We start from the raw sequence: 26795 nt of genomic DNA on the forward strand, positions 1-26795 counted from the left end.
GGGGGGGGGGGGCGAAATCCAGTGACACTCAGATACCTTGACATATAAGAAGATTTTGGGGTGTAATGTGCAGAAAAGAAAAATCTGTAGGAAAAATTTATTAGGAAATTTTCAAAGCCACTCGGAAAGTGACAGTTACATACAAGATAGCCTGCTGTTTAGGGCATAATGTGCAGAATAAATCGGTAAGAAAGACGTGTTGCGAACCCACTAAAAATACAACACTTCTATCCCTTCTCTTGCACCCCACAGGCACCCCGCTTCCGCCCACCATCCAGGCCACCCCCATCCCCCCAGCGGTGGTGGTGATGTGTCCTACGGGTCCCGCGCCGCCCCCGACAGGTCACCATCCCCATGCCACCAGGTCACACTCCGTACCCAGGTCAACAGATTACCTGGTGAACATACCTGGTGACGTGGGTGGTGAGCTACCTGGGTTCGGTGCCTCGTCGTCTGCGTCGTCTAAGTTCAGTTTTGGTAGATCTGGTAAGTTTTCAGAGGGGGGGATGGGACGGAGGGATGTGTGAGGTAGGGAAGAGAGAGGAGAGAGAAAGTAAAAGTGAATGTGAAAGAGGAGGGATATGGTAGTGTGGGAGGGAGAGGTGGTGTGTGTGTGTGTGTGTGTGTGTGTAGATAGATAGATAGATGTACGGTATATATAGAGGGAGAGAATACTGGTATGTGTGAGGGATCGGAGGGGGATGATGGGAGTGGGAGAGGTTCAAGTAATGCGAGAATGTCAGAGTGAATATAAGGGAGAGAAGTAGGGTATTGAGTGTGGGAGGGAGAGGAAGGGAGAAAGAGTGTGTTTAATAGAGGAGAAGGAGAGTGGGAGGGAATAAGTGGAAGAATTGGAATGGTGGAAGTGAAAATTTAATGTTTGCGTGTGCGCGTGGGTCCGTTGGTCCGTGTGTGTGTGTGTGTGTGTGTGTGTGTGTAATTCACCGGGTCGGTCAGGATCACTTGATGGTCGTGATCGTCAGCTTTTACCCTCTCGGAAGGGAGCTGAGAGCTCATATAGTCCGATCTAAGGGCATGGCTGTGACCTTCACACACGCACACACCCGTCCCCTTGCTCAAGGGGGACAGTAACCACCCACTTCGTCAGTGAAACTTTTCGCAACCTGAGCAAGGCACGAACTCCCGTCTACCAGATGGCAAGCGAGAACGTTACCACTGCACCAGCGAGCGGTGTGTGTGTGTGTGTGTGTGTGTGTGTGTGTGTGTGTGTGTGTGTGTGTGTGTGTGTGTGTGTGTGTGTGTGTGTGTGTGTGTGTGTGTGTGTGTGTGTGTGTGTGTGTGTGTGTGTGTGTGTGTGTGTGTGTGTGTGTGTGTGTGTGTGTGTGTAGAGAGAGAGGGGGGGGGAGTAAACGAATGAGTGTGGGAAGTTGAATCTGTTACAGAGGAAATGAATGTGAGAGGGTGAATGTGTTTGAGTAGGATGTGAGATGTTTAAGGGGAGGGGTAGTGTGTGTGTGTGAGAGAGAGAGAGAGAGAGGGGAGGTAAAGAAGAGGATAAATTTGTGAGAAAGGTAAGAAGTGTGAAAAAGTTGCTTGTTTTTATGTATGTGTGTGCGTGCTTGTATTTTGTGTGTGTGGGGAGTGAGTGTGTGTGTGTGTGTGTTTGTGTTAGTATGTGTGTGTCTGTGTCTGTGTGTGTGTGTGTGTGTGTGTGTGTGTCTGTGTGTGTGTGTGTGTTTTATGCACGTGTGCATGTCAGAAAGAGAAGGGGAGAGAGAATGTGTCTATGTATGTTTGTATGTACGACTTTACGAGTATGTGTTGACAGTACAGGACGTGAGAGGGCAAAATGGCTAGATATGCAGTACTGCTCATGGAAGGAAGTGTAAGTTGAAAGATGTCCCATTATACAGGAAAAGGATAGGACAAGGAAGAATTTACAAGAATGAGGGCGTAATGAACAAATAAACCTGTAGAAAAGAAGAATATCTGTGTGAGAGAGAGAGAGGTGGAAACAGGAGAAAGATAGTGGGAAGACGAAAGAGTAAGAGAAAGGCAGGGAGGGGAGAGATTGTTTGAGAGATAAGAGTGAGGGCGGTGGTGAGAGTGAGACAGGATGTATAAGGAAGAGAGAGGGGCGGGGGTTTAAGTGCTTACATAAACATACAGCTTTACCTTTCAGCGTATATCTTATCCTCTCCACCATCCTCAGGAGTTTTGCTAATATTTTTCATTGGATTTTCTTATACATTGCTGAAAATTATGACTGAGTGAATAAGAATTACCTAGATACACTAACAACACACACCGTACAATCCTTACTAGGTGGACTGACTTTAATTAAAACTGCATTTCTGTTGGAAATGGATAGTAAAGCAGGCTGTTTTTTTCCATCCTTGAGACAGAGAGAGAAATTATATAGTGTGATCCTGAATATATATATCTTCCTTGTGTCTTCGCTGCTTTGCTTCCTTTCATCCTTCTCTTTTTCCATTAACCCCCAATTCATCCTGTCTTCCAGTCTTTCACCCATCCTCCCATCCTCATTCATTTCTTTAACTCCATTTTTCCTCCCTTCACCACCATATGCTCGTGGTTTTAGGGGGCTCCCAGTGCCTCATCCTTTACCATTTTATTTTTATATATGGCACGGCTTTATTCCTATGTATGTTGTCTGCTGTATGCAGACTAAGAGGGTTTTATAATATATATATTATACAAAACAGTAGTGGAGTGTACAGTAATAGATTGGTGAGGAGGAGATGCTAGGGAGCCTACTAAGCCACAAGAAATGAACCAGTGTCTCCGCCACCCTTCTTCTCGTCTTCCTGTTTCCCTTCTCTCCATTATCTTTCTCATTTTCATTTTCCTTCCTGTCTCCTTTACTTTCCTCTCTCTCTCTCTCTCTCTCTCTCTCTCTCCCATGGTGTTTCCAGTCTTTCCATTTCTTACTCCTCTGTCTGTCCTTCATTCTCCTTTTCTTCCATCCACATAACTCTCTTTTCCATCTCAGGGTTCTTCCGTCCTTCCTCACCGCCTTCGGTTAAACGTGGATCGAGCACATCCAGCGAGCGAGGCCGAGACAGGAAGGCAAAGAAGACCCCTTCGTCCTCATCCTCGTCCTCTAAATTCTCCCTCAAAAAGCTGCTGAGGCTGGGTGGTGGAGGGAAGGAGGAGGAGCGGAGGAAGAAGGAGAATGGGCGAGGGAAGGAAGAGGAGAAGAGGCTGGCTAGGGAGACAAGGAAGGGACGCCTTACCATTATCCACCCCCTTGACTACAATCAGAATGGTGTTGAGGTAAGCAGGGCAAAGCTTTGTAGTTTCTCTTCGGAAGTGGTTTATTTCTCCTTTTACACATGAGCTTTCTGTTGTGTGCTATTTTTACTTTTGTGATATCGATGTATATGGTTGGTTGGGGCGCTCATCATCCACTCACTCGATGTTGTGCTGCTTTCGGGTCCCTGCCCTTTCCTCTCTTCCTTCTGTCTACAGGTGAATCTACATGAGAAACCATTTATCATGCTGGGTGGTAACCATATAACCGAATTATGGCGCCTGGTGGTTTAGTGGGCAATTAACGCACTTCAGTAGGAGTGAACTGGTGCAAGTTTATACCCTAGGGGCGGTTGGGGTTTACTTCTCATGTAATACCACTCTGTGGTGAGTGAGGCTGGTCACTCTCATCTTAACCTTTAGATCCAACTGGCCTAGCCCCGGGCTTTTATGCTTCTCATGGGGCAGCACTGGATTAGATGATGAATGAATGAATGTAATATAAATGTACAGTATCAACTTGCATCAGTAACTTAAAAGAGGATGCAGAGGTGTAATCTGCAAAAGAAATTGTGAATGAAGTGACATTATGAAATATCCAAAGTTGCATGGAATATGACTAAAAGACTTTCATAAGTTCCAGTGTAAGTTAGAGATGTGTTTCAACATATCACATTGCCCTACAATTGATACTGTTATGATGAGGGTGGAATTGGCAAATGTAACTTTAATAAGCAGTTTCTGACTGATTGCTTTGGAGTTGTATGCTGTAATAGGGAAGATCATAAAAGTACAGTATATAACAAGGACTTGTTGCATTATTATTGTGCAAGGGTCTTGCTAACTCTTGATGAGTTTACCAAACATAGGAGAAACCATATAATGAAGTGGATTAAATATAGCATTCATTAACCACTTCAGTATGACTGAATTCCTGAAATGCTTGTGTATGCAGTATGTGCCCACAAAGTCATATGAAACTAAAGTAAAAGATCTTTAGACGTAAGCATACATATACACTATCAGAGATAGGAATGCAGAGAAATGAATATGCAGCTGTTAATCTGCACACAGTAGCTGTTAAGATGGATGATAAATATGTTTGGGTTGATATATATGTCATGAAATTTACAGGTAATAGCACGGCCAGAGAAGACCTCCCCAATTTATGACTATACTGGGATCTATGGTTATGTCCCTCCACCTCGCTCAACCCCAGACACTATCTCTCCCTCACCCACTCCTCAGGTACGTTCTATGAGTCCAGAACAGTAGTGAGAAGGCTCCCAAGCACACCTGCCGAACTAGAGCATGTTTCTTGTAGCCTTTTTCAGAGCCATTGATGGGCCAATGTTGTCATATTGGATTGTTGATTAAATGACATTTTTAACTAATAATGAGGGGTCATTGATTTTCATGCATACATGACCAAGTATTCAAGATGTGAGATGGTCCAGTTTGTCGGGGGGGGGGGGGAGACTGGTTTATTCTTACAAATGCACTGGCACCTAGCTGTAGAGAACTTGGTCAAAAGTAACCATGCCTTACGTGCAACTGTTTGAATCCATAATATGACAGGGGATTATCCTATCTTGTAAAATCCTACTAGAGGTATAGCTTGGTCTTTAAATGTAATGGACTAGAGTAGCCTAGCCTTGGAACCTCTTGCACCCCAAAGGATTAATTTGGAATTGACTTACTCTCTCAACATTTTAATGTACTTATTTGTTTCATGTATGCAAACTGCATGTTTCAGTAAATGAAATATAAATGACATGCTGGAGTGTGATATGCAAAATACATTTCTGAGTAGGAGATGCTGGGGAGCCTTCAAAACTCATGAAAATTTAGGCCTTATGTGGAAGGGTAAGAGACTGAACAGGGGGTTCAGAATGCAGCATTAACCAATGAAAAGCCTTCTTTAAAAGGATTAGAGATGGCAGTAGTGAGTGAAGCAGTTATTGAGACTCATCTCCAGTACAAGTAGTACTATTGTCACCATCAGATAGAGCAACAGTTATCACCAAAATCCATTTGTCATATCATATCACCTAGAAAAGAGCAGTGCATCAGTAAGACAGGATCTCATGCCTTTCATCACATACCTTGCTTCATGTTATCAAGTACAGTATGGTGTACAGTATTAAGGAGTATTAGTGCATTATGAAGGTGAGGGAGCTCACATATTTGCTTCATAATGTTACTCATAACCAGCCCATTTGTTCTTGGGAAATGGAGTAATGATGATTATGGTGATGTACCTTTGAAGATTTTTATTTCTTCCTCAGTTGTCAGGAGTAGTGGATGCTTCTCCGGCTCCTTCACAAGGCAGCCGTGGGTCAGGTGAGGGTAGGACGGAGGGAGGGAAGGTCACAGGCATGGAGGACAGTGACAACAGTGGTTATGCTTCCCCCTCCCTCCACCCCATCCCCACCACCTCCACTCCTGCCCCCACTGCCCCCACCCCCTCCCCTGGTTCTACTTCCTCCTCCTCTGCTGCTGGGATAGAGAAGAAGAACTCATTTCTACGCAGGGTTAGTCAGTCAGATTAGAGTAGAATGCTGGGTACAGTTTTGTATGTCACTTTAATTTCCGTTTGGAGAAATCTGAGTATAGCCAGTACTATACAGGAAGTTTTCATTGTGTCAGCTGGAGATACAATATATTATTTTAATTCAGTATTCTGTTGTACTGTACTGTACAGCATTATACTGGTCACATATGTCAATGTTTTACATTCTCAAGTGGTAAAAATATTTAGAACTACAGCTTGTGTTGCTGAATGTCATGTGTCTGATAACAGGCAAAGACAGGACAAAGCTTTGATGCCCTATATTGGCTATTAACTATGAGTAAAAAGGGAGAAAAGTTCTGGACACACCATTTTGATCACTGCTGGATTCATCCCTTTACAGGATTCGGCAAGTGTGGAGCGTCGAGAGTCGGCAGCAAGTCACAGCAGTCGTGGCAGCTCCAGTAACACTCACCATCACCTTGGCTACAACTCGGAGGGTAGGTGTAGGTGTGGTTCTTTTACCTTAACCTGACAAATTTTTGTCCTTATGCACTAATTTTGTGTAGCTCGGTGGCAGAAAAAGGGAATGCTGTGAATGACTGCACCCTTTCCATAGTAGTTCTTCCTGACTGCCATCATATTATAGCGTTCTTTTGTAACAGTTCAGAATTGAAGATGAAGGGATAGCAGTTTTATGTGAAGTTAGCTGGTGCAGGTTTATATCCAAGGGGTGGTTGGGGTTTATTGCTCACGTAATGCCGCCTAGGGATGAGTGTGACTTGTCACTGTCATCTTAAATGTCAGGACCAACTTGCCTAGCCCCGGGCTCCTACACTGCTCATGGGGCAACATTGGATTGAATGATGGATGGATGAAAGAATAAAAGGATTTTACTTGCTTCTTGGCACAAATAAATTTAGCATTTTCGGAAGGGAAATCTGAGCTCTGCCTCTCCCCATCCTTAGATGAGAAAATAAGAGGTTGGAATAATAATGCTGGAGATAATAATAATAATTATTATTATTTTTCCATGGGCTGTGCCTTATCCCATCCTTAGATGGGGTGGGGGGAGTATGAAAATCTTACCTCAGTTTTGTACCTTAGCAGTTTGTCCATTAATATTTTTAGGCCATTTATAGCTAGTGTTTGAATCATGTATTTTTTATTTATATTTAGGACAGATACTCACAAATGGGTACAGTTGCATTCAATAGTCAAAGTTTTTGGGTTCTGAACTGATGTAGGAAGATGCCAGCCCATTTTCTTATTGTTTTGGTTGTTTTGTGATATAAAAGATCTGTTGACTGTTTCTGTACACTCACTTGACGGTTACCTTTGCTTAAAAAAGTTTAAAAAGACATCCATGGGCTGAAGGGGGTAAATGTTTATGTAATGTAATGTTTACCTTGTCCAAAGTTGTCCAGTTGAATTTGATTCCTTCACACTCATAAACCCTGGAGACTGTTTATCATGCTTTATTCCATTTAGTTTCATCTACTTTGTTTTGATAACCATAATGTCTAGAGAATTTGTCATAGACAAGCATATTTGTCTTTTATTTTTTGTATGTTTACCTTTTCTCTTGATGCATTTTTCCTGTTAACTGCTTGAAAATGTGCTTCAGGTGACATATATTATCATCACCTACACACTTGTCGTGCAAAGTTCAGTATGTTGCATGTCATTTGCATGTGTTCACATACTTGTCAGTCATCCCCCAACAAGCGTATGCATGCGTGCACATACAATTACATATACACATGCATACACACCACGTCACAGCACAACACACCTGCAAACCACATCTGCTGAGCCATTCACTGTCACCCACACAACTGGTTTGGTAAAGGGTGTTGATGTGTGGGAGTGTGTGTGGGCGAGGTATGTGGGTGTGGGCCCAGCATTACCAGTCAAGCACACCCAGACACACAAAGTTACACCTATCATTCCTTTCTATTTGGATTGTAATATTTTTTATGAGTAAAGTTTCAGTGAAGTCGTGTGTGTGTGTGTGTGTGTGTGTGTGTGTGTGTGTGTGTGTGTGTGTGTGTGTGTGTGTGTGTGTGTGTGTGTGTGTCCTTCCATCCATCCATCCATCTATCCATCCATCCGTCTCCATGTCCATTTAAGTTGATTTGAGCTGTTATAGTTGATTTTGAGGTCCCAGGTTACACCTAATACTCCTTTCAGTTTTGTTTAAGATTATTCTCTCCAACAAGGGGAGTAGGTTTTCACCCCTATTTGTTTGTTTGTTTGTCTGATAGCAGGATTATTCAAAAATTAAAAGAGATTTGGACCAAATTTGGTGAGTAAATAGCCCATGTCCCAGGAAACAAATGATTAACTTTTGGTACCGATTTGGATCATATTACTGATTCTGGATCCAGAAAACACTTTTTGCAGAACCCTAATCAGTGATGAGAAAACCTAACACATTATGAAGAGTTGTTTGGAATTTATATTGCTCTTGTTGGAGAGATGCGCTCCAGTGAGTGCCCCTTAACTTTGTAAATTTTTGGTCATCTTTTTGATTATGAGAGTAAGAAAATCTGAGGTTTGTTTGTTCCATTTTTTTAGTATTTCCCTTTCCGTATTTTCCATATTTTCTTTTATGTATTTTTTTTTTATGTTAGTGCCCTTTTTCTGTTTTTTTTTTTTTTTTTTTCTCATTTTACTTTACTTTTTATCACCAAGGTCATCAGGGTGTCTGACAGAGTGCCCATGGGAAAAAAATGGTTAACCTTAGATTAATCTTGCTATAATCCTTCCCTTAAACATGACCTTCCTCCTCTCTCCTCTGTACTGTGTGCTTTGCTTGCATCTCATCCTGTGCATACCACATTGTTCACTTCCCTCTAATGCATTCCTTGTTCATATTCAGATAATCTGTCATACTCGAAAGTGCCTGAGGAGATTATGTAACATTTTTTTATTAGTTTTATTTTTTCTGTGCATTGTACTCCATTATCCTCTTCTGTTATTGATGACAGTTAAGCATACAAGATAATATAATGGTGTAATAGGCAAAATATACAAATATTGCTGAGGATAAGGTGCCAAAAAGTCTGCTGTGCCACCTAGAATATGATTGAGGATCCTAAATTGGGTATTGTATCACAATGACCATGTATCCTCATATACAGCATTTACTAATACTGTACTGGTATGTCCTTTAATTTGCTGTGTGAGTTTAAGAATTTTAATGAACACCAGTAACAAGAGGAGCACAGAGGAAGGTATAGTACAGTAAACATAAGCTGGCAATTCACATATGATGCCCTTGGTATAAGTAATCATGGACTCGGCACATTGAATGCTAGTAACACGAGGTTTTTGTATTCATACTCATGGCCCCTTTTTACCTCTGAGGGAAAATGTTAAGAACACATGTCAACACCAGTTATGCAAATAGTCAGATCACTCTACAACATTATTACATGTCATCTATCAATAAAATTCCAGTTCTTTTAAGAAATGAGTGGATTTAGTAGAGCAAGTCTTGGTAAATGGTCAAAACAAATCAGTGCACTAATATAAAAAAAAGAAAACAAAAAATTTGTGTCAACATTTGCATGTCTGACAAATATTTGAAAATTTTTGCTCTAGACAGATTGAAATGGCTATTTTGCAAATTATGTTAGCACTTCTCATTTGTTTGGCACTTTCAGTGAAACAGAGCCACTTTTATACCCCCCCCCGGTTTTTTTTTTTTTTTTTTTTTTTTTTTTTTTTTTTTTTTTTTTTGAGTAAATGTAGAAGAGAGTAAAGTGATGGTTACTGAGAGAGAAGGTGACTCCTAGTGTGATGTTACAGTGAATGGAGAGAGAGACTGGAATTGGTGAGAGAGTTCAAATACCTGGGTACAGTGATAGAAAAGAGAGGAAAATGTGCAAAAGAAGTGGAAAGTAGAGTGATACAAGGAAAGAAAGTAGCTGGTGCAATGAAGGCCTTGATAAGAAATGGAGGCTTGAGTGTTGCAGCTGCACAAGGCTTACATGAAGGAGTGTTAGTGCCAACTTTAACATATGGATGTGAGACTATGGTGTGGCATGAAAATGAAAAGTCAAGAGTGAGAGCGGTGGAGATGGGACTGCTGAGGAATGTATGTGGAGTACAGAGAGTGGATAGGATACAGAATAATGTGATTCGTGAAAGATGTGGAGTGCGGAAGTCTGTGGACACCAGAATCAAAGAGAGTGTACTGAGATAGTATGGTCATGTGGAGAGAATGGATAACAATAGAGTGGTGAAAAAGGTATATCTGAGCGAATTTGAAGAAGGGAGGAGGCGAGGTGGGCCAAGGAGAAGGTGGAGAGATATGGTGGATAAGTGCGTGAGGAAGAGAGGTTTGGATGTCGGTGAGGCTAGGGGACTGACAAGAGATCGAGCTGGCTGGACGAATATTGTGAGGAGAAGCGCATTGTGAGGGATTTGGCATCTCATTTTAATGTGACAGCGTCTGGATTAACTCTGTCGGATACATTTATGTGACGTTGCAGAACATGGTGAATGCTTTTGGTTTATCAGATAGAGCCAGGATTCCGGGGGCTTGAATGGTGAGCGAATGGAAGCATGGCCCATTGGATTGGGCAAATTTGGGTTGTCTGGACATTGCTACTCCTCATCCTGTCCTAGGGCAGGAAAGGAGGTCCGGATGATGATGATGATTATTTTTTTTCCTTTTTTTTTGGGGGGGCAGAGCTGCCATATTATTGAAGTTTTTGAAGCAACGTTGGGTCGGGTTAGTACTTGGATGGGTGACCGCCTGGGAACACCAGATGCTGTTGGCATCCCTATGTGTCAAGTGAGGTTGGTGGAGGATTAGTGCCCCTCCCTGTAAAACAATTAACTCTGAGCCCTTGGCCACCCCATTTGGGATACATGGCATCTGGCAATGGATGGATGGATGGATAACTAACAGTTATAGTAAAATGCAAGTGAGTATTCACCATTATATATTACTGTTCATAACCAGAAGAGTATGTTTTCACATCGTTCTACCTGCATTTTCCATCCTCTAGGGCGCCCCAGACCTCCCCCACCCCCTCGCAAGGCATCCCTGGAAAACACTCAACTTGGTGATGGTAGCAACCCTGTCCCCTCCCCCTCCCCATCCCCTGCCGATCCCACCTCTGCCAGGCCCCCCCAGCGCCCCCCTCCCCCCACTCGGACCCCAAGCTCTGCAGGCACCCGGTCTGGCCCCTCTCGCCCTGACCCCCCTCGACCAGACCTGCCTCGACCTGCCAGGGACTCTGTGTATGCCAACCTGGGTATGTGATGTGCGGAATTCTTACTTATGTCATGTTGTGCTTGTCTCATCATATCCATTCAGTGCAAGGACAATTTTGTAGTTTATTGTTAGTCTTGCACATTGAAATGTTTTAGTTCAAGATCCTCTTATTGGACAGATTGACCCCACCTGTTTGAAAAATCTCTCCGAAGTGGAATAAAACTCTCAAGGGAGCAAGAATAAAATTAAAAAGTATCAGACTGAAGTGGTTTATTTCATCACTGTGATTTGAATCTCGTAACCTAAATATAATCGGCTAGCAGTCGAAAGAAATTTATATAAAGCACGGTGTTCAGGAGATAATGGAGATTTTCTTTAAACCTCTTATTCCAAAAGGTTTTCCTTAAACTTTGTAACATCATGATCTGTGTTAGAAAGAATGAGCTAAACAATGCCAGTCTATCAGTACTGTATACTGAAGGGGTGAACCATATGTGTGCTTTAGTTTGGTGTATGCTTTGCAATGCTTGGTTATATCTGGGCATTGCTATATGGATAGCTACAGTAATTTATGCATACACTGATATGGGCACTACCAAAAATGGTTAATATTTGTGTTACCCATTGCACAAGATAAAGACTGAGACTGTTAAAAAAAACTCGGATATCCTTTTAGGACAGGTAACACAAATTACGTTTTTGTTCATGGTTCTGAAAACAGTCATTCCATTAACTGGTAGTGTTACAGTTTGCCAGTTTAACACACACATGAACTGTTATATGGTTTGCTTTTACATTACAATACACAGCACACTATGCTGCTTAGTTATCAGTATTTGTTACCTACATTGATGTTTCAAGCTCTGGAGTCATGCTGTATATACGCATGTGATTCAGACTTGTTAATTATAGTACTGTTGGAAGTATAGCAGACCCTTGCTATAACAGATTAATTGGGCCCATTAAAGCTGACTGTCCACTATATCCAAGAGTTCCCACTTAAGGTGGAATTTCAAGCACATGTATGATAAGAAATAGTAGAATAGCATATTCTGGTACAAAAAATGTAAACTATACCCATTCAAACTAACATGGTCCATAATTATGCCCTTTTGCAGCGTATTTCACATCCTTGTTATAACATTTCTTCATGGCTAGTACAGTGTTGTATTATTACTTTATAGTGTTATTACAGCTCAGCAGTAACAATAAGGAGATAGCAATTTCAGGTCAGCTTGGAGTAAAAAGATTAGGAAACACATGTACTGCACCTCATTTAATGGACATGGTTCATTATAGCCAACGAAAATTGAGTGGCCATTGTGGTGTCCATTACATCAGATATCCACTATACAGTTCTGAGCTCCATTATAGCAAGGGTCTACTGTATAGACATTTTTGGTTCCACATTTCCATGCTATGTTACAATCTGCAGCCATATTACCATGCTTGCATTACATCATCCTAACCTTCCCTATCATGCCCTGTCCCACCACATCTATTCAACCTGCACAGGTGATGTCCGAGCCCCCATAACTCCCCGGAAACCAGGCCGAACGTCAAGCATCCGTGGAGAAGATGACAGAGAGAAGAGACGTGCACCACAGCCACCTCAGACACAACAGGTATGATCTTGGGTGCTCTTGGTTCTCTTATATTAGATTTTCTTCCATATATCACCCATACTGCTGGAGAGGGGCACCTTAACATGCTGGCACCAGAGTAACTAGGTGGCTCCTGCCTAATTACTGTATACAAATATCCCCCAACTACCTCCCTGTTGCTTTATAGAAGGATGGTGCATTGCAAAAGGACAGCTTCAGCCTGCACTTCATCAGTTTTTCATTCAGATAAGCCTGGAAATACAACAGCTTGTCACCTTACACTCTCAGATGTTATCATCATCATTATTGTTGTTGTCAACCTTCAGTCATCAGATCAAATTGTCAGATCATCCTGACCTTTCTCACCCCAAGTACCAACACAAAATATTGTACTTCTCTTGAACAGGCCCTTATGCCCTTACTGAAATGCAGCCAGTCACATCAAAACACACACTCCTCATGAACCTTACTTTCACAACACAGAAAATCCTTGAACATAACTTCAACATAATGTCTGTAAGAGGGACTAGCTGAAATGTCCAGTTTCATGCAGTTCATGTGGTTTACATCCAGATGAATGTGAGGCTAAAACAATTACTGGTACAAGTCCATGGTCTAAAATTTTTCTTTTTATTTTCATTGCCTTTGGTGAGATGAGTGTAGGGAAGAAGGGACAAGAGGATGTATGTAGTCTTTCCCTGTTCAAGTGAGGCTAGCTTAAATTGAGAGGTGAGGTTAATAGGATGAGAATGTTAAATCATCATCATCATCATCATCATCATCCGGACCTCCTTTCCCACTCAAGGGCAGGGTGAGGAGTAGCACTGTCCAGACAGCACAAACTTGCCCAATCCAAATAGGCCATGCTTCCATTCACTTATCATTCAAGCCCCCGGAATCCTGGCTCTACCAGATACGCCAAAAACATTCACCACATTCTGCAGCTTCACACAAACATATCCGATTGAGTCAATCCGGACACTGCCATGCTCACAAGGGGTGCCAGAATCCCTGATCATGCACCTCACCTCCCAACATTCATCCAGCCAGCTCGATATCTTGTCGGTTCCTAAGCCTCACCTACTTCCAAACCTCTCTTTCTCAAACACTCATCCACCATATCTCTCCACCTTCTCCTTGGCCTACCTCACCTCCTCCCTCCTTCAAATTCACTCAGGTATACCTTTTTCACCACTCTATTGTTATCCATTCATTCCACATGACTGTACCATCTCAGTACACTCTCTTTGATTCTGGTGTCCACCGACTTCCTCACTCCACACCTTTCACGAATCACATTATTTTGTATCCTATCCACCCTCTGTACTCCACATACATTCCTCAGCAGTCCCATCTCCACTGCTCTTACTCTTGACTTTTCATTTTCATTCCACACCATAGTCTCACACCCGTATGTTAAAGTTGGCACTAACACTCCTTCATGTAAGCCCCATGCAGCTGCAACACTCAGGCCTCTGTTTCTTGTCAAGGCCTTCATTGCACCAGCTACTTTTCTTCATTGTGTCACTCTACTTACCACTTCTTTTGCATATTTTCCTTTCTTTTCTGTCACCGTACCCAAGTATTTGAACTCTCTCACCAAGTCCAGTCTCTCTCCATTCACTGTGACTTCACACTGGGGGTCACCTTCTCTCTCAACAACCATCACTTTACTCTTCTCTACAGTCACTCTCAATGCACGATGCTCACAGGCATCAGCAAAACTCTGCACTAGTTTACCAAGTTCTTGTCCGGTATTTGCAAGCAGTACTGCATCATCAGCATGCAACAAATTTGGGATATTCCACCTATCACCATTCATTACCAGCACCATCCCTCTCTCCATTACTCATGTTTTTACTTCTCTTATCACCCCATCCATATATATATTGAACAACCATGACATCACACAACCTTGTCGCACGCCCACACCAATCGAGAACCATTCACTTAGATGTCCATTAGCCCTTACATATGCTTCGCTACCATCATAAAAACTCTTGACAGCACCTAGCAGCTTACCATCTATACCATACATGCACAAAACTCTCCATTATCCCTCTCTGTCTGCTTTGTCGTATGTTTTTTCCAGATCCATGGATGCCATAAACACCTTATGGTCCTTCTCACAAGCCTTCTCTGCTATCTGTCTCACTGCAAATACTTGTTCCACACATCCTTTGCCACTCCTAAAGTCACCCTGTTCATCACTCACTAGGACTTCTGATATCTCTCTTACTTTCTCTATAATAATTCCTCCATATATCTTCCTTACCACACTCATTAAACTTATGCCACGATAATTCTTGCACTCACTTCGCTCACCTTTATTTTTGTACAGGGGTACAATCACAGCCTTTTTCCACTCTGCAGACAGTTTCCTCATCCATGCCTTCTTACATATCTCCAACAAGCACTTCATTCCACTCTCTCCACTACATTTATGCATCTCTGCATACGCCTCATCATCCTCAGCTCTTTCCCATTTTTCAGCCATTTCACAGTGCTCTTCACCTTTGCGAGTGTCACATCTCCTGACACTGCATTCCTTCTCTGCACACCCTCAAAACCAATTATGTTTACAGTTGCTCTGCTTTCTCTTTTCCCATTCATCAGGCCTTCAAAATATTCTTTCCACCTGGTCCTTACTTCATCTCCATGGGTTAGTAAGCTACCACCTGCCTCCTTCACACCATCACATTTCTTTCCGCTTTCACTTCTACATTTCTGCGCCTCTCTCCAGAATCCATCCATCCATCCATCATTCAATCCTACATTGCCCCATGAGGAGTGTAGGAGCCCGGGGCTAGGCAGTTTGTCTCGACATTTAAGATGAGAGTGACCAGCCTCATTCATCCCTGAGTGGCATTACATGAGCAGTATACCCCAACCACCCAGCAGTTCTTATAACTTAAGAAAATCAGACCAGCAACATCCATTGTCTAGGAATAGTGCTGGAAATCAGGCAGTCTTGACTCTGAATATATGCTCTGTGTAATAGTTTTGTGTTGTGGATATATTCTTGAACCCCCTAAATCAGGTGACATTTAGTTTGCTTAGGCTTTCACCAGATAATTATACAGTATTGAAGTATGGAAGAACCTCTGGCAGTGAAGGAGTTTCTGAAGGCTATTGCTAACTTCTTCAGTTCATCATATCTGCTGCAAGGTGAATAAAATCATTGAGATGGCCGAAATAAAATAACAACAGGGTCACTGGAGTGAAGGGTTAACTAAAATTAATATCATAAATAAAACAGTAAGTTTAAAGGATAAGAACTATGATGTGGACAGGTGTATGATAGAGGATGGTGCAAATTAGAGGGAGAACAGGCTGATAGCAAGAAACAGGGTGACATGACATGGAGGTGGTTTGTGGCCAACTCTTCCAGAAATAAGGTGACTGGCAAAATACATGGTGATAAGATATGGCATTGCAGTTCATTTTTGTCTGTTTGTGTCACAGCAAACTGGACAGGAGGCAGCTGACCAAGAGCCTACCAGGTGTGCTCCGTACAACACCAGCAAAGGCCCAGCACCGCACAGACCAACACATCAGCAGGTAGGTTGTAATTGTTTTGTTTTTACTTGATGTAACTGGCATTCTCCCACACCATAGCCACAAAGTCTTGGTTGCATGAAATTTTATGAACTTTAATTCTGCAGTAGGATCAAGTCTCTTTGGTTGCAAGTGAAATTGACTCTCAGATCTGATTACAGTAGGCCATTAACAGTTGAAAGGGATTAGGGTTGACTGGGTTAGAACAAATGTTCTATACTATGGTGGTTATGGTCATGGTCAAGGCCTCCTAAAACACAAAGCCTGTGCCTGAGCGAGAGGCTGCCTGATGACATCACAGGAGCGGGTGAACCATCCCTCTGCCTGATCTGCTTGATGAACATATATGCCTTCAGGATGTCAATATACTAATCTCTGTATCAGCTTATACTGCTCACTCAGTTCTGAAAAAGCTAAAATGTTCAGTACCTGCAGTCATGATCCCATGTTTCTCAACACCCTATGCTGAGGAGGTGAGATAAGGCCAGGTGAATGGATATTTGCAGATCAGTAGTGTTAGTGTGTGTGTGTGTGTGTGTGTGTGTGTGTGTGTGTGTGTGTGTGTGTGTGTGTGTGTGTGTGTTTTTCATCTTTATGTTCAGTTTGTACTGATGTTTTCCCAGGTAATTATAGAATTAGTATTATTAATGTTACTATATAAAACTGTGTAATGTACTGTATACATTTGAAAGTTATTGTGAGTACTGCATACACCAGAAGGGAGCAGTATCATGTAAGATACACCAGCAGTACCAGAGGAAGACAGAATGATGTAAAATTGGTAACTTCTGTTTTAATACACAGTAAGCAAAGAAAAGGGGTGGGTATATGGAAGCTGTTCACCCGCTTCTGTGATGTCACAAGGGCGAGACTCTGGTCTACAGCTATTGAGGTGGCCTTGTCATGGTAGTGGTTGTGACTGTAATGGTTTTGTATCTACTCATACTGGTAGGGCTGGTCATGGCATATATAATGTTAATCCCTTGTCTGTCTTACTAGTCATGTGCTAGAAGTACTCTGGTGACATTGTTTATTGTGCCAGGTTCATACTATTTTTTAGGCACCTGGTGGTTTAGTGGATTAGTCCTACAAGTGGATGTGGTCCAAAAGAGTTTAAATCCAGTGAATGACTGGGGTTTGCTTCCCACATAATATCACTCAGGAAAGTGATTGATGATTCTTGTCCTACTGTAAATGTTGAGACTCATTTGCCTAATCCTGGTCTTCTTTGCTCCTGATGGTACAATAAAGAACTAGATGATTGATGAATAGAATAATTTGTGCTGTTTCATTGTACAGTTTGTGTGTGTAGAATCAGTTCGTTTTGTGCAATAATAACAAGAAGTATGGGATTAAAAAGTGATGTAATATGTAAGGTTTAAACTGCATTCAGAACCACATATCTCCCATCATTTTACTTGAAAAATATCCACTCGTGAAGTTACATTTAATACATATAGTATTATGAACTAAGCTGCTGAGGACCCATATGTGTGTGCTGTACTGTACTGTATAATGAAAGAGGGCAAAGATATATGCAGACTTAAATGATATTCTGAACTTTGTAGTTTACAGTCTGTAGAAATTCTCATTTCTGGAACAGTAGCATGTGAGATTAAGTAGAACAGATGGGGATATGAGTGATAACCGTATATAATAATATTGTTGTAAATGAAAGTTAAGTGAGTAATGACAAATGTATATTACACAGAAATGGAGGCAGACAATAGGATGTACTGTTTATAGATCACAGTGAATCCATCTGATTTTATTTTATATATCTTAATGATAACTCTGAAGGAAAACACCTGGAGGTGATATGGACATGAGAGAGAATTTATTTAGATAGGATGCCAAAGAAAGTTTTTGAGGGTTATGTCTGAAGCAGTGTTGTGCAAGTCCTGTGGGGGTGGAGGAGAAATGGAATATTTTAGTAAGAGAAAGAAGAGGAAGGACAGTGGCTGAAGTAAAGCAAAAGCTGTAATGGTAGTTCCATGTCAGTGGGTTCACAGGGGGAAGCAAGGTGTCTAAGACAATGATAAATACTGTACTGTAAGTGGGAAGTGTAACCAGCATATTTGTCTGTCTATCTATATACCTAGGCTGCTTCCCCCAATGAAAGGGAGGTAGCCGAGACAGGACAACACACTCCCAATTTACTTGTCCACACAAACACATTCATTTGCATCTTAGCCCCAAGGGGAGAAGGGACAGATCCTCACCACACCACACCGTGCGAGGGTCAACTGCACGGTGTGGTGTGGTAATTGTATCAGTAAAAAAATATTGGTGGTGTAAGTGCATAGACATTTTCACCTTAAATGTTATGACTAACCAAACCCAGGGGCGCATCCAGGAGGGAGGCCCCCCCTTAGCTCTCTGGGTCCTTTAAAAATTTATATATATTTATCTCAATAACAGCAAAACATGAAAAATTGGCAAGTACAGATAAAGAGTAACACATGAGCCAGCAGCTCTCTGACTCTAAACCTGCATATGACCTCCCAGTAATTATTGGATTACCTGACCTCACCTCACTACGCCCCCCCCCCCCTTAGAAAATTCCTGGGTGCGCCCCTGACCAAACCTAACCCAGGCCCCTTGCAAACCCACTGGGGCAATAAAGGATTGTATTATACACTTAGATGGAATAAACTGTTGTTCCCAACTAGGAATTTTCATCATCACCTGATGCGGCCAACAAATCTGGTGCTGGCAGCTGTGCAGTGCGTCGAGTATCGTCTGGTGTGCGGCGTAGCAGTGGGTCTGGGGGCGCTGCTTCCTTTGCTCCACGCTCTCTCAGGGACCAGTATGGGGCTGTTATCTCAGCCAATATGGATGCCCTTGCAAACTTCTTGGATCAGGTACAGTATGTAGAGAGCAGAAAAATTCTTAAAAGCCCCTGCAATTTTTTTTGTCCAGGTACTGTATATAGGGAGCTTCTTTTAATGTACATGTAGGTTTAAAAACTGGTGGTATCCTTTTAACATAGCAGCACATTGATTGATGATCAGTAGGTCATCCATGTCCTAATAGTATAGCTAAGAACTTCCCATTTTCCCACCCACAGCTGTCAACGACACCACATCAGCCAGAATTTCAAGGTTTAAATAGGTGGAGTGAGATCATGATGGAGGATGGTGTGTGCAAGTGTGTGGGGCAGCGTGTGTTTTACCGAGGGATGGCACGAGGCCATCAGGTCACCCTTATGGTCACTCCAGAACCCAAGGTGGACACACATCACCTCCTGGCACCACTCCCTCTAGCCAGTTTCAGGGATGACATCCCCAGTCACCTCCTGACCACATACTCACACTCCAGGAGCAAGGCAACACCAGGTCAGTATGCATTAACCCCTTGACTGCAGTTAAGGTGGCGATCCACACAAAAGTTACCCATTTTCAATGCAAGAATTTTCATATTAATACACAGTGTAAAAAAAAAAAAAATATGCACAAGAAAGCGAAACCTTTCTTCTTACCTATGAGCACATCAGTGAATGTTTAGATGCTCCTACAATGCTGTAGAGAGAGGTGCAAGCAATGCCATTTTCATTTCCCTCCCCCCCCATCCCTGTAGCTCTCCATCACACACTACTACCCACACAGCTGCTCACCACACTTCATTTCCCGACCACGGACCACTATATGCATCACTTTTGTTTGCATTATCTTGAATGGTTCACTTAGTACTTCAAGATCATTGTTTTACAAACACTGTAAAATAAGACAGAGTGGTACTAAACCTTGAAAAAGTACTCAGTAATAGTAAATAATGCCAAACTCGACGAAAGTTATTTACTTAGCCTACACCAGACACTTTCATTTTCCTTATATTTTAGTCACTTACACTTACTGTCGCTTATTTACACTTGTTCAGTCACTTTTCTTGCGGGCTAGAAGTTGACTGGTGTGTGAAAGTCACTGTGGTGTAACATAAGTGGGTTGGCATCACTTGGAGTGTGGTGTGCTGGTTTGTTTTTCAGATATTTTATAGTATACAGTATTCCACACTAGACTCACTAGAATTGCTGTCACTAGTAGGTGCATACTTCCTTTTCTGTGGAATATGACCTCTGGCACTTCATTCCTTGGTAACACCAAGTGAAGTTGAGGGCTGGGGTGAGCACAGTGGACCACCTGTAGATTCCATGACCTCCTGAAGCAAACTGGGCCCACATGGTTACATGAAGTAGTGTGGGAAATGCTAAAAGGACGAACTGGCAACTCCAAGCGTGGGCAGATGAATACACAAAGTACAGTACTCATGCCAAAATACAGGGCGCAACTTTTGAAATAGATTTGTGGATTTGAAAAGGAATGTTGCAGCCTGTCGATCAGACCTTTTAAAAGGAATGCCACAGCCAAGGGGTTAACCCACTGGGCCTTGAGATGTCATTTTCACTGAATTCATACCATCTCCGGACAGTGTTACTCAGCTTAGGGTAGACTTTCTGCTGTGAAGTACAGTAGTTATATCCACTCTTCTTAAACCCTTTCAGAATGAGAGATTTTACAAAGTTCAGTAAAAACATCTGATAACAGCAAAAGTAAACTGACCTGTATGATACATGGATACAAGAGGTTAAGGTATGGTGGTAAAGTTCTCTGGTAAGAGGTGATATGTTAACCTGCCACAGTTCAAATTCAAGAGGTGACCAGAGTTTTTTCTGTCATGCTGACACTGCCAGGAATGCAGCATGGCCTCCTGTGACGTAAATGATCTGGATTATGGTAGCTTAGCTTTGGACTCTCTTATTCTCATAAACAGGTTATAAGGATTTGTTGTTAAATGATTTTACCTTGAGGGGTAACACCTGAGTGAAATAATCTGATGGAGGAAAGAATGATATAAGGAAGGTGTCACCATAAAGATGAAGGTAATGGAGTCTTTTATAACCCTACACTCTGAAGGATTTTTCCTTACTTTCACAATCCCACTCTCTGAGGGGGTTTCTCCTTATGGAATCAAATCAGCTGGTGGTAGCACAAATCGAATTTTAAAACATATAAAAATTTTGAAGGGGTTTGACAGTAGTGCCATTACTTTTGATGTACACCCTCTCAAAAAAAGTATCAGCCCTCTAATGGCACGTATCATTTTGAAACGAGGGTGAAGCATTGTGATATATGGCATCCTGTGATTATAAGTGGAAATATCATATTTAGCAATTGTGAGAACTCGAAATCGGGGAAAAAAAATCACATTGAGTGGTATGTTTTGAAACCAGATTTATAGATTCATGAGTCTGCAGAGCTCGGTCATTTTCATAACCATTGTACCCTAAGGGGCTGATACTTTTTTGGGAGGGTGTACATATTTTTTTTTTTTTTTTTTTTTTTTTTTTTTTTTTTTTTTAAACCCCTTTATTATCCGGACGCTCACTAACTGGACACCCCACTACCCGGACATTTTGGGCCTGTGCCTCCGGAGCTCCCCCCCCCATCCAAATTTTTTCCCACCCATAATTTGAACTTGGCGCGCAGCGCCGAACAGTTGTGTTTATGCACAGCCGCCGGCCCTCTGCTGTTCCTCCCCAGTTACCACCTATCTACCATCATGAGTAGATACTCATTGCAATGGATGCCGCACGTGCTCTTTTTTGTGAATAAACAGTGAATAAACTGAAATACCTTGCCACTGGAATTTACATGGGAATTTACATTTTTGTGCAGTGTTAAGAAATTAGAATTTAGAGTGCAAAGGATTAAGTGTGGGGTGCAAACTGGCAGTTGAAAGTGGGTGGCACAATTAAGAACAGAATGTGCAGTGTTAAACAATTATAACTCACAGTGCAAAGAATTAAGTGCAGCACAACACTGGATTACTGTATGTGCTTCTAGAGCATTTTCACCACTGCCAGAGCCTTAGAGGAGGCAGCCACAGACGTGCTGTAAGTACCCTATCCACTGCTAAGTATTTTCCACAGACACTTCTAATTCCTCATTCTCTGGTTCCTTTTCATTTATTTCATGCTTTATGTCCCTTATTTGTGTGAATAGGGTCTTAAATAGGTGCTCTGCATGTCCAGTAGCGGGTTATTTAGGTGGCTTTCAAAGTTAGGCTGGGTTAGGGTCCATAAATACCAGTCCAGGAGGCAGGGTCCCAGTATCCAGACAAACCCACTTCCCAGACATGCCTTTGGCTCTGTTACATCAGATATTGGGAAGATTACTGTAGATAGAATGACTGCCTGATAGGTGTACGTACACACGGTAAAAAAATTATCACGCAGGAGGGGTACAATGATACCCAAAATGATCAATATAGCATGTGTGGGACTTGGAAAATTAATTATCATGTGAATATGCATCCAGTAACATCAACCATGAATTGTCATAAGAAACCTATCTATGATATAGTTATGTAAGCATGTTTGACAACAAGGGGGGAAAATTATCAAACATTTTTAGAGTCCATCGTCCTTGGCGTCAAATTGTTTCAGGCCAAATGTGCACCGATACTTTTTTATCGTGTGTACAGCACATCCTAAAACAAACAAAAAAAGGCTGATGGTTATGCCTGAGGTGGATTGTGAATTTTTAAAATTTTGAATGATACATGAATGACTGTATAATCCTTTTCATGTGGATAATTCTTTCATCTTCTCTGGATCTTTAAGTGGAAATGAAACATTGGGATGATGGTGATAATGATAGTAATAATGATGTTCTTGACTTACACCTTTTTCATGTTTGTGAGGTACTGTGTTGACAGAGACTGTGACAGATATACAAGATGTCCCACAAGATTTTTAAAAGAAATTTCAGTAGGTTATTCTAGGGCTGATTTTGAGTTGAACATACTGTCAGTTCTGAGGTGCTGAATACTTATGGATTAAAAATAATGCATCCCTGGAATACCTTAAAACAAATCTTGTAGGACACTCTGTCTATGAGGAAATAAAGTCCTAGTTATTATTATTGTTAATATTTATTAAGTAGCTGGAGTTTTTCCATGCTGTTGGAGTTTGTGGTAGGTGGGGGCGCTCACCATCCACTCACTCGATGTAGTGCTGCTCTTGGGTGTCTACCCTTTCCTCTCCTTCATCCCTCTTTCCTTCCATCCTCTTCTGTCTTTCTTTCCTTCATTCTTTCCTCTTCCTTCTGCCTGTGGGTGACTCTACACTGAGTGACAAGCCAAATGCTTTCCTGTACACCAGGAAACCATTTACTACACTGGGTGGTAACCACGTAACCAAATTTTGGCGCCTGGTGGTTTAGTGGGTAATTATTGCACTCCAGTCAGATTAAGCAGGTGAAGGTTTATATCCAAGGGATGGTTGGGGTTGATCGCTCATGTAATGCCACTTAGGGATGAATGAGGCTTGTCACTCTCACATTAATGTCAGGACCAACTGCCTAGCCCCGGGCTTCTACACTCCTCATGGGCAATGTAGGATTGGATGATGGATGGATGGATGGATGTTTTCCTTGCAGTTGGTATACCCTTTCATGCACGGACTCCAATCGAGTCATTAAATACCATCCTGTACAAAGCACCATGATGCACATTGTGTCAGACAAAGCAGGACACAATTTTCCCTCCAATGTGTGTTATATTTTGGTATGTTTTTTTTACCCAATTCGTGTCATGGTGTGTTTCACAGGTTGTTAAACAGTCTAACGACTCAAACCACCTGCACCTGAGAGGGTTAAACTGGAAGAGACTAATCTTTTTCAATAAGCTTACATCTTAGTGTACAGTATTTTATTCTTGCTACAGTGCCCCCAAACATTTTTTTCGTCCATCCATCCATCATCCAATCCTATGTTGCCTCATGAGGAGTGTAGGAGCCCAGGGCTACACAAGTTGGTTCTGACATTTAAGATGAGAGGGACCAACCTCACTCATCCCTGAGTGGTCATGAGCAATAAGCCCCAACCATCCCCTGGATATGAACCTACACAGGCTTAATCCGATTGGAGTGCCATAATTACCCACTAAACCACCAGGCACCATAATTTGGTTATATGGTTAACACCCAGCATAGTTAATGGTTTCCTGGTGTAGAGGAAACCATTTGGCATGTCACTTAGTGCAGAGTCACCAATAGGCAGAAGGAAGAGGATAGAATAAAGGAAAGAATGACAGAAGAGGGAGTGTAAAGTCACCCAAAGGCAGAAGGAAGAGGAATGAATGAAGGAAAGAAAGAAAGAAGAGGAAGGAAGGAAGAAGGAAAGGAAGGGCAGACACTCAGAGCAGCTCTACATTGAGTGAAAGGATGGTGAGTGCCCCCACCTACCACTGAAAACACCATTTGTACTGATGTAGTTAATGAGGACCCTAACTAACCCCTGTGATTCAGAAGTCTCCCTCACTGAATACAGTAGTATGAAGATAGGAGGATAAGTGAGAAAAAGAGCATTGGACTGGAGGAATCGATAGCAAAAAAAGAATGTCAAAGATAACTTGTGATGCATTTTTCTTTTCCATGCTTTCTGGAAGCTACCTCACCCCACTTTTAGCTATGAGAGGTTAGGATGATGGTGATGATCATGATGAAGTAATGTGGACTGTTGTAATGGCACTACAAACATCTCTAGTAGAATTAGCCTAATTTATTCAACTTTTTTTTGCAGTTAACCCTTACTTAGCTGCAGACCTCACATGAGGCACAATGAAGGTTTACATGGGCCAGACTGCAAGCCTTACATGAGGCACAATTTATATTGCGATTTGCAAGTTTCCCCCAGTTTACAGCACCAGTTGTATGTAAAAGTGTATATTTACTCCTCCATTATTTATGATGATGACTGCTTCTATATACTTGGCGTTATTCACACCATATACAGTATATAAAAAAAGGATATATGTTCTAAACATAATATGTTCTAACATAGTGAAGATTTCTAGTGTCTCTTAGCTCAGCTGATGGCCAAGTGTAGTCAAACTGGAGTCTTTGAATAGTAACCATGGTTGCTCATTCCTGTTGTACCTCATATCTAATGTTCATCAAATTTTATGCAACCATGGCTTAGTATTCAAGTTGAGTAATCCAGCTCCATCAGGTGAAAACAAACTGATACTGTTGGCTTACTACTTATCCTGCCAGGTACAGTGTAGTTGCTGCTTGCTGTGAGCCCAGTGAGCCTGAATACACTGTGTGGTGACATGGCCACCACCACAGCCTGCTTGTGTGTATGTTTATATACTGTACATTATAGATTGATAATGACACTACTGGCCTATTTCATCTGTGTTATTCCAGGTACAGTGTGGGTGCTGCCTGCTGTGAACCTGGTGAGCCTTGATACACTGTGTGGTGATGGCAGAAACACAGCCACCACCACAGCCTGGCTGGTGTTGCTACAACTGGTCACCGGCCTCAAACAACTGCAGGCACGTGGTGTTGAGGAAACACACCCAGCCCTCACACTACTGGCACAGGCCACTGAAGGTGACAACATCACTACAGACCCACATCCCACTATCATTATTACCCCACCACTGGACTCAGGTTGGTAACATTAGTGTAGTGGTTGTTGCATGTGTTTTACAATATTACCATTATTTAGATACAGAACTAGAATAACAGACCAGTTATCTGTAATAAGAGACCGAATTACTGTATCTTTAATATGAGACCATTCTTTGTGTCTTTACAGTATCTGTAATATACAGAATGTTCATTTATCTGTTTATCTGCCTGTCTCACTACTTGTGATTTTGTGAGAATTGATGCATTATGGCACTAATCCTTAGGAAGCAGAGGTTCCCTCAGCTGAAAATATTATGTTGGTGGCCAGAATGATACGCCAAAGTGAATGCCTGTCCTCTAAAGGGTTAGTAAAGTGGGTGTCAGAAGACATAATGAACAATGTGGCCCTCATTGTGTTCAAAACCTCTATTCATCCTCTTTATTTAACATACATCTTTCCAGTTAACCATCTTATGTTTCAAGTGCTGGTGCTGTTTAGGTACAGTAATAATAAGACCTTTTTTTGTATATACTGTGTGTGTGTGTGTATATATATATATATATATATACAGGTATATATTTGGTGTTGATTGCAGAGAACAAGAGGGAGGCAGAGGAAAGATTTAGGAAGTGGAGAGATGGTATGGGGCACAAGGGCTTAAGAGTAAATGCAGATAAAACAAAAGTGATGATATCGAGGGTTGGTGGCCGTACTGTCAAAGACGAGGGAGAATGGACACATGCAGTTTGCCACTTGGGGCATGGGAAGTAATTCCATCTTGTGCAGTGTTTGTGATAAATGGGTGCACAAGAGATGTAGTGGTATCATAGGTAGGCTGCGAGATAATGCTGATTTTATGTGTATGGCATGTCGGGGAGAGCAGGTGGAGATTGTTAGGCGGGAAAGGATTAAACTTGCTGGTGAGTCTCTTGAGCGTGTGGAAGAGTTTTGTTATTTGGGAGACATGTGTGCTGGAGGTGGGGCTGGTGGCTAGGGTGAGAAGTGGTTGAAAGAAGTTCAGGGAGCTGTTGCCTCTCCTGACATTGAGAGGACTCTGCCTACATGCTAGGGGGTCTTTGTATGCAGCATGTGTTAGGAGTGTAATCACTGTATGATAGTGATACCTGGGCAGTAAAGGAGGAGGATATTCGTAGGCTCAGATATACAGAAATGACAATGATTAGGTGGATGTGCAGTGTGTCCCTTCATGCGAGTTCTGGGGGGGGGGGGGT

General features: G+C 42.0%; 1 protein-coding gene across 1 annotated transcript in view; it reads left to right on the top strand.

Moving 5' to 3' along the window:
- Nucleotides 1-26795, top strand: part of LOC145405014 (uncharacterized) — a 50792-nt gene that overhangs the window by 9316 nt on the left and 14681 nt on the right. The window contains exons 7-18 of the mRNA XM_080276514.1: nt 253-486; nt 2975-3258; nt 4369-4482; nt 5523-5577; nt 5743-5776; nt 6161-6246; nt 10771-11019; nt 12495-12604; nt 16049-16144; nt 18814-19005; nt 19212-19479; nt 25353-25601. Of these exons, the coding sequence (XP_080132640.1) occupies nt 253-486; nt 2975-3258; nt 4369-4482; nt 5523-5577; nt 5743-5776; nt 6161-6246; nt 10771-11019; nt 12495-12604; nt 16049-16144; nt 18814-19005; nt 19212-19479; nt 25353-25601 (1971 nt within the window). The remainder of the gene's footprint in view (nt 1-252; nt 487-2974; nt 3259-4368; nt 4483-5522; nt 5578-5742; nt 5777-6160; nt 6247-10770; nt 11020-12494; nt 12605-16048; nt 16145-18813; nt 19006-19211; nt 19480-25352; nt 25602-26795) is intronic.

This window comes from Coenobita brevimanus, chromosome 65 (assembly GCF_032717465.1).
Source record: "Coenobita brevimanus isolate Jiangsu-jjx chromosome 65, ASM3271746v2, whole genome shotgun sequence".
NCBI lineage: Eukaryota > Metazoa > Arthropoda > Malacostraca > Decapoda > Coenobitidae > Coenobita > Coenobita brevimanus.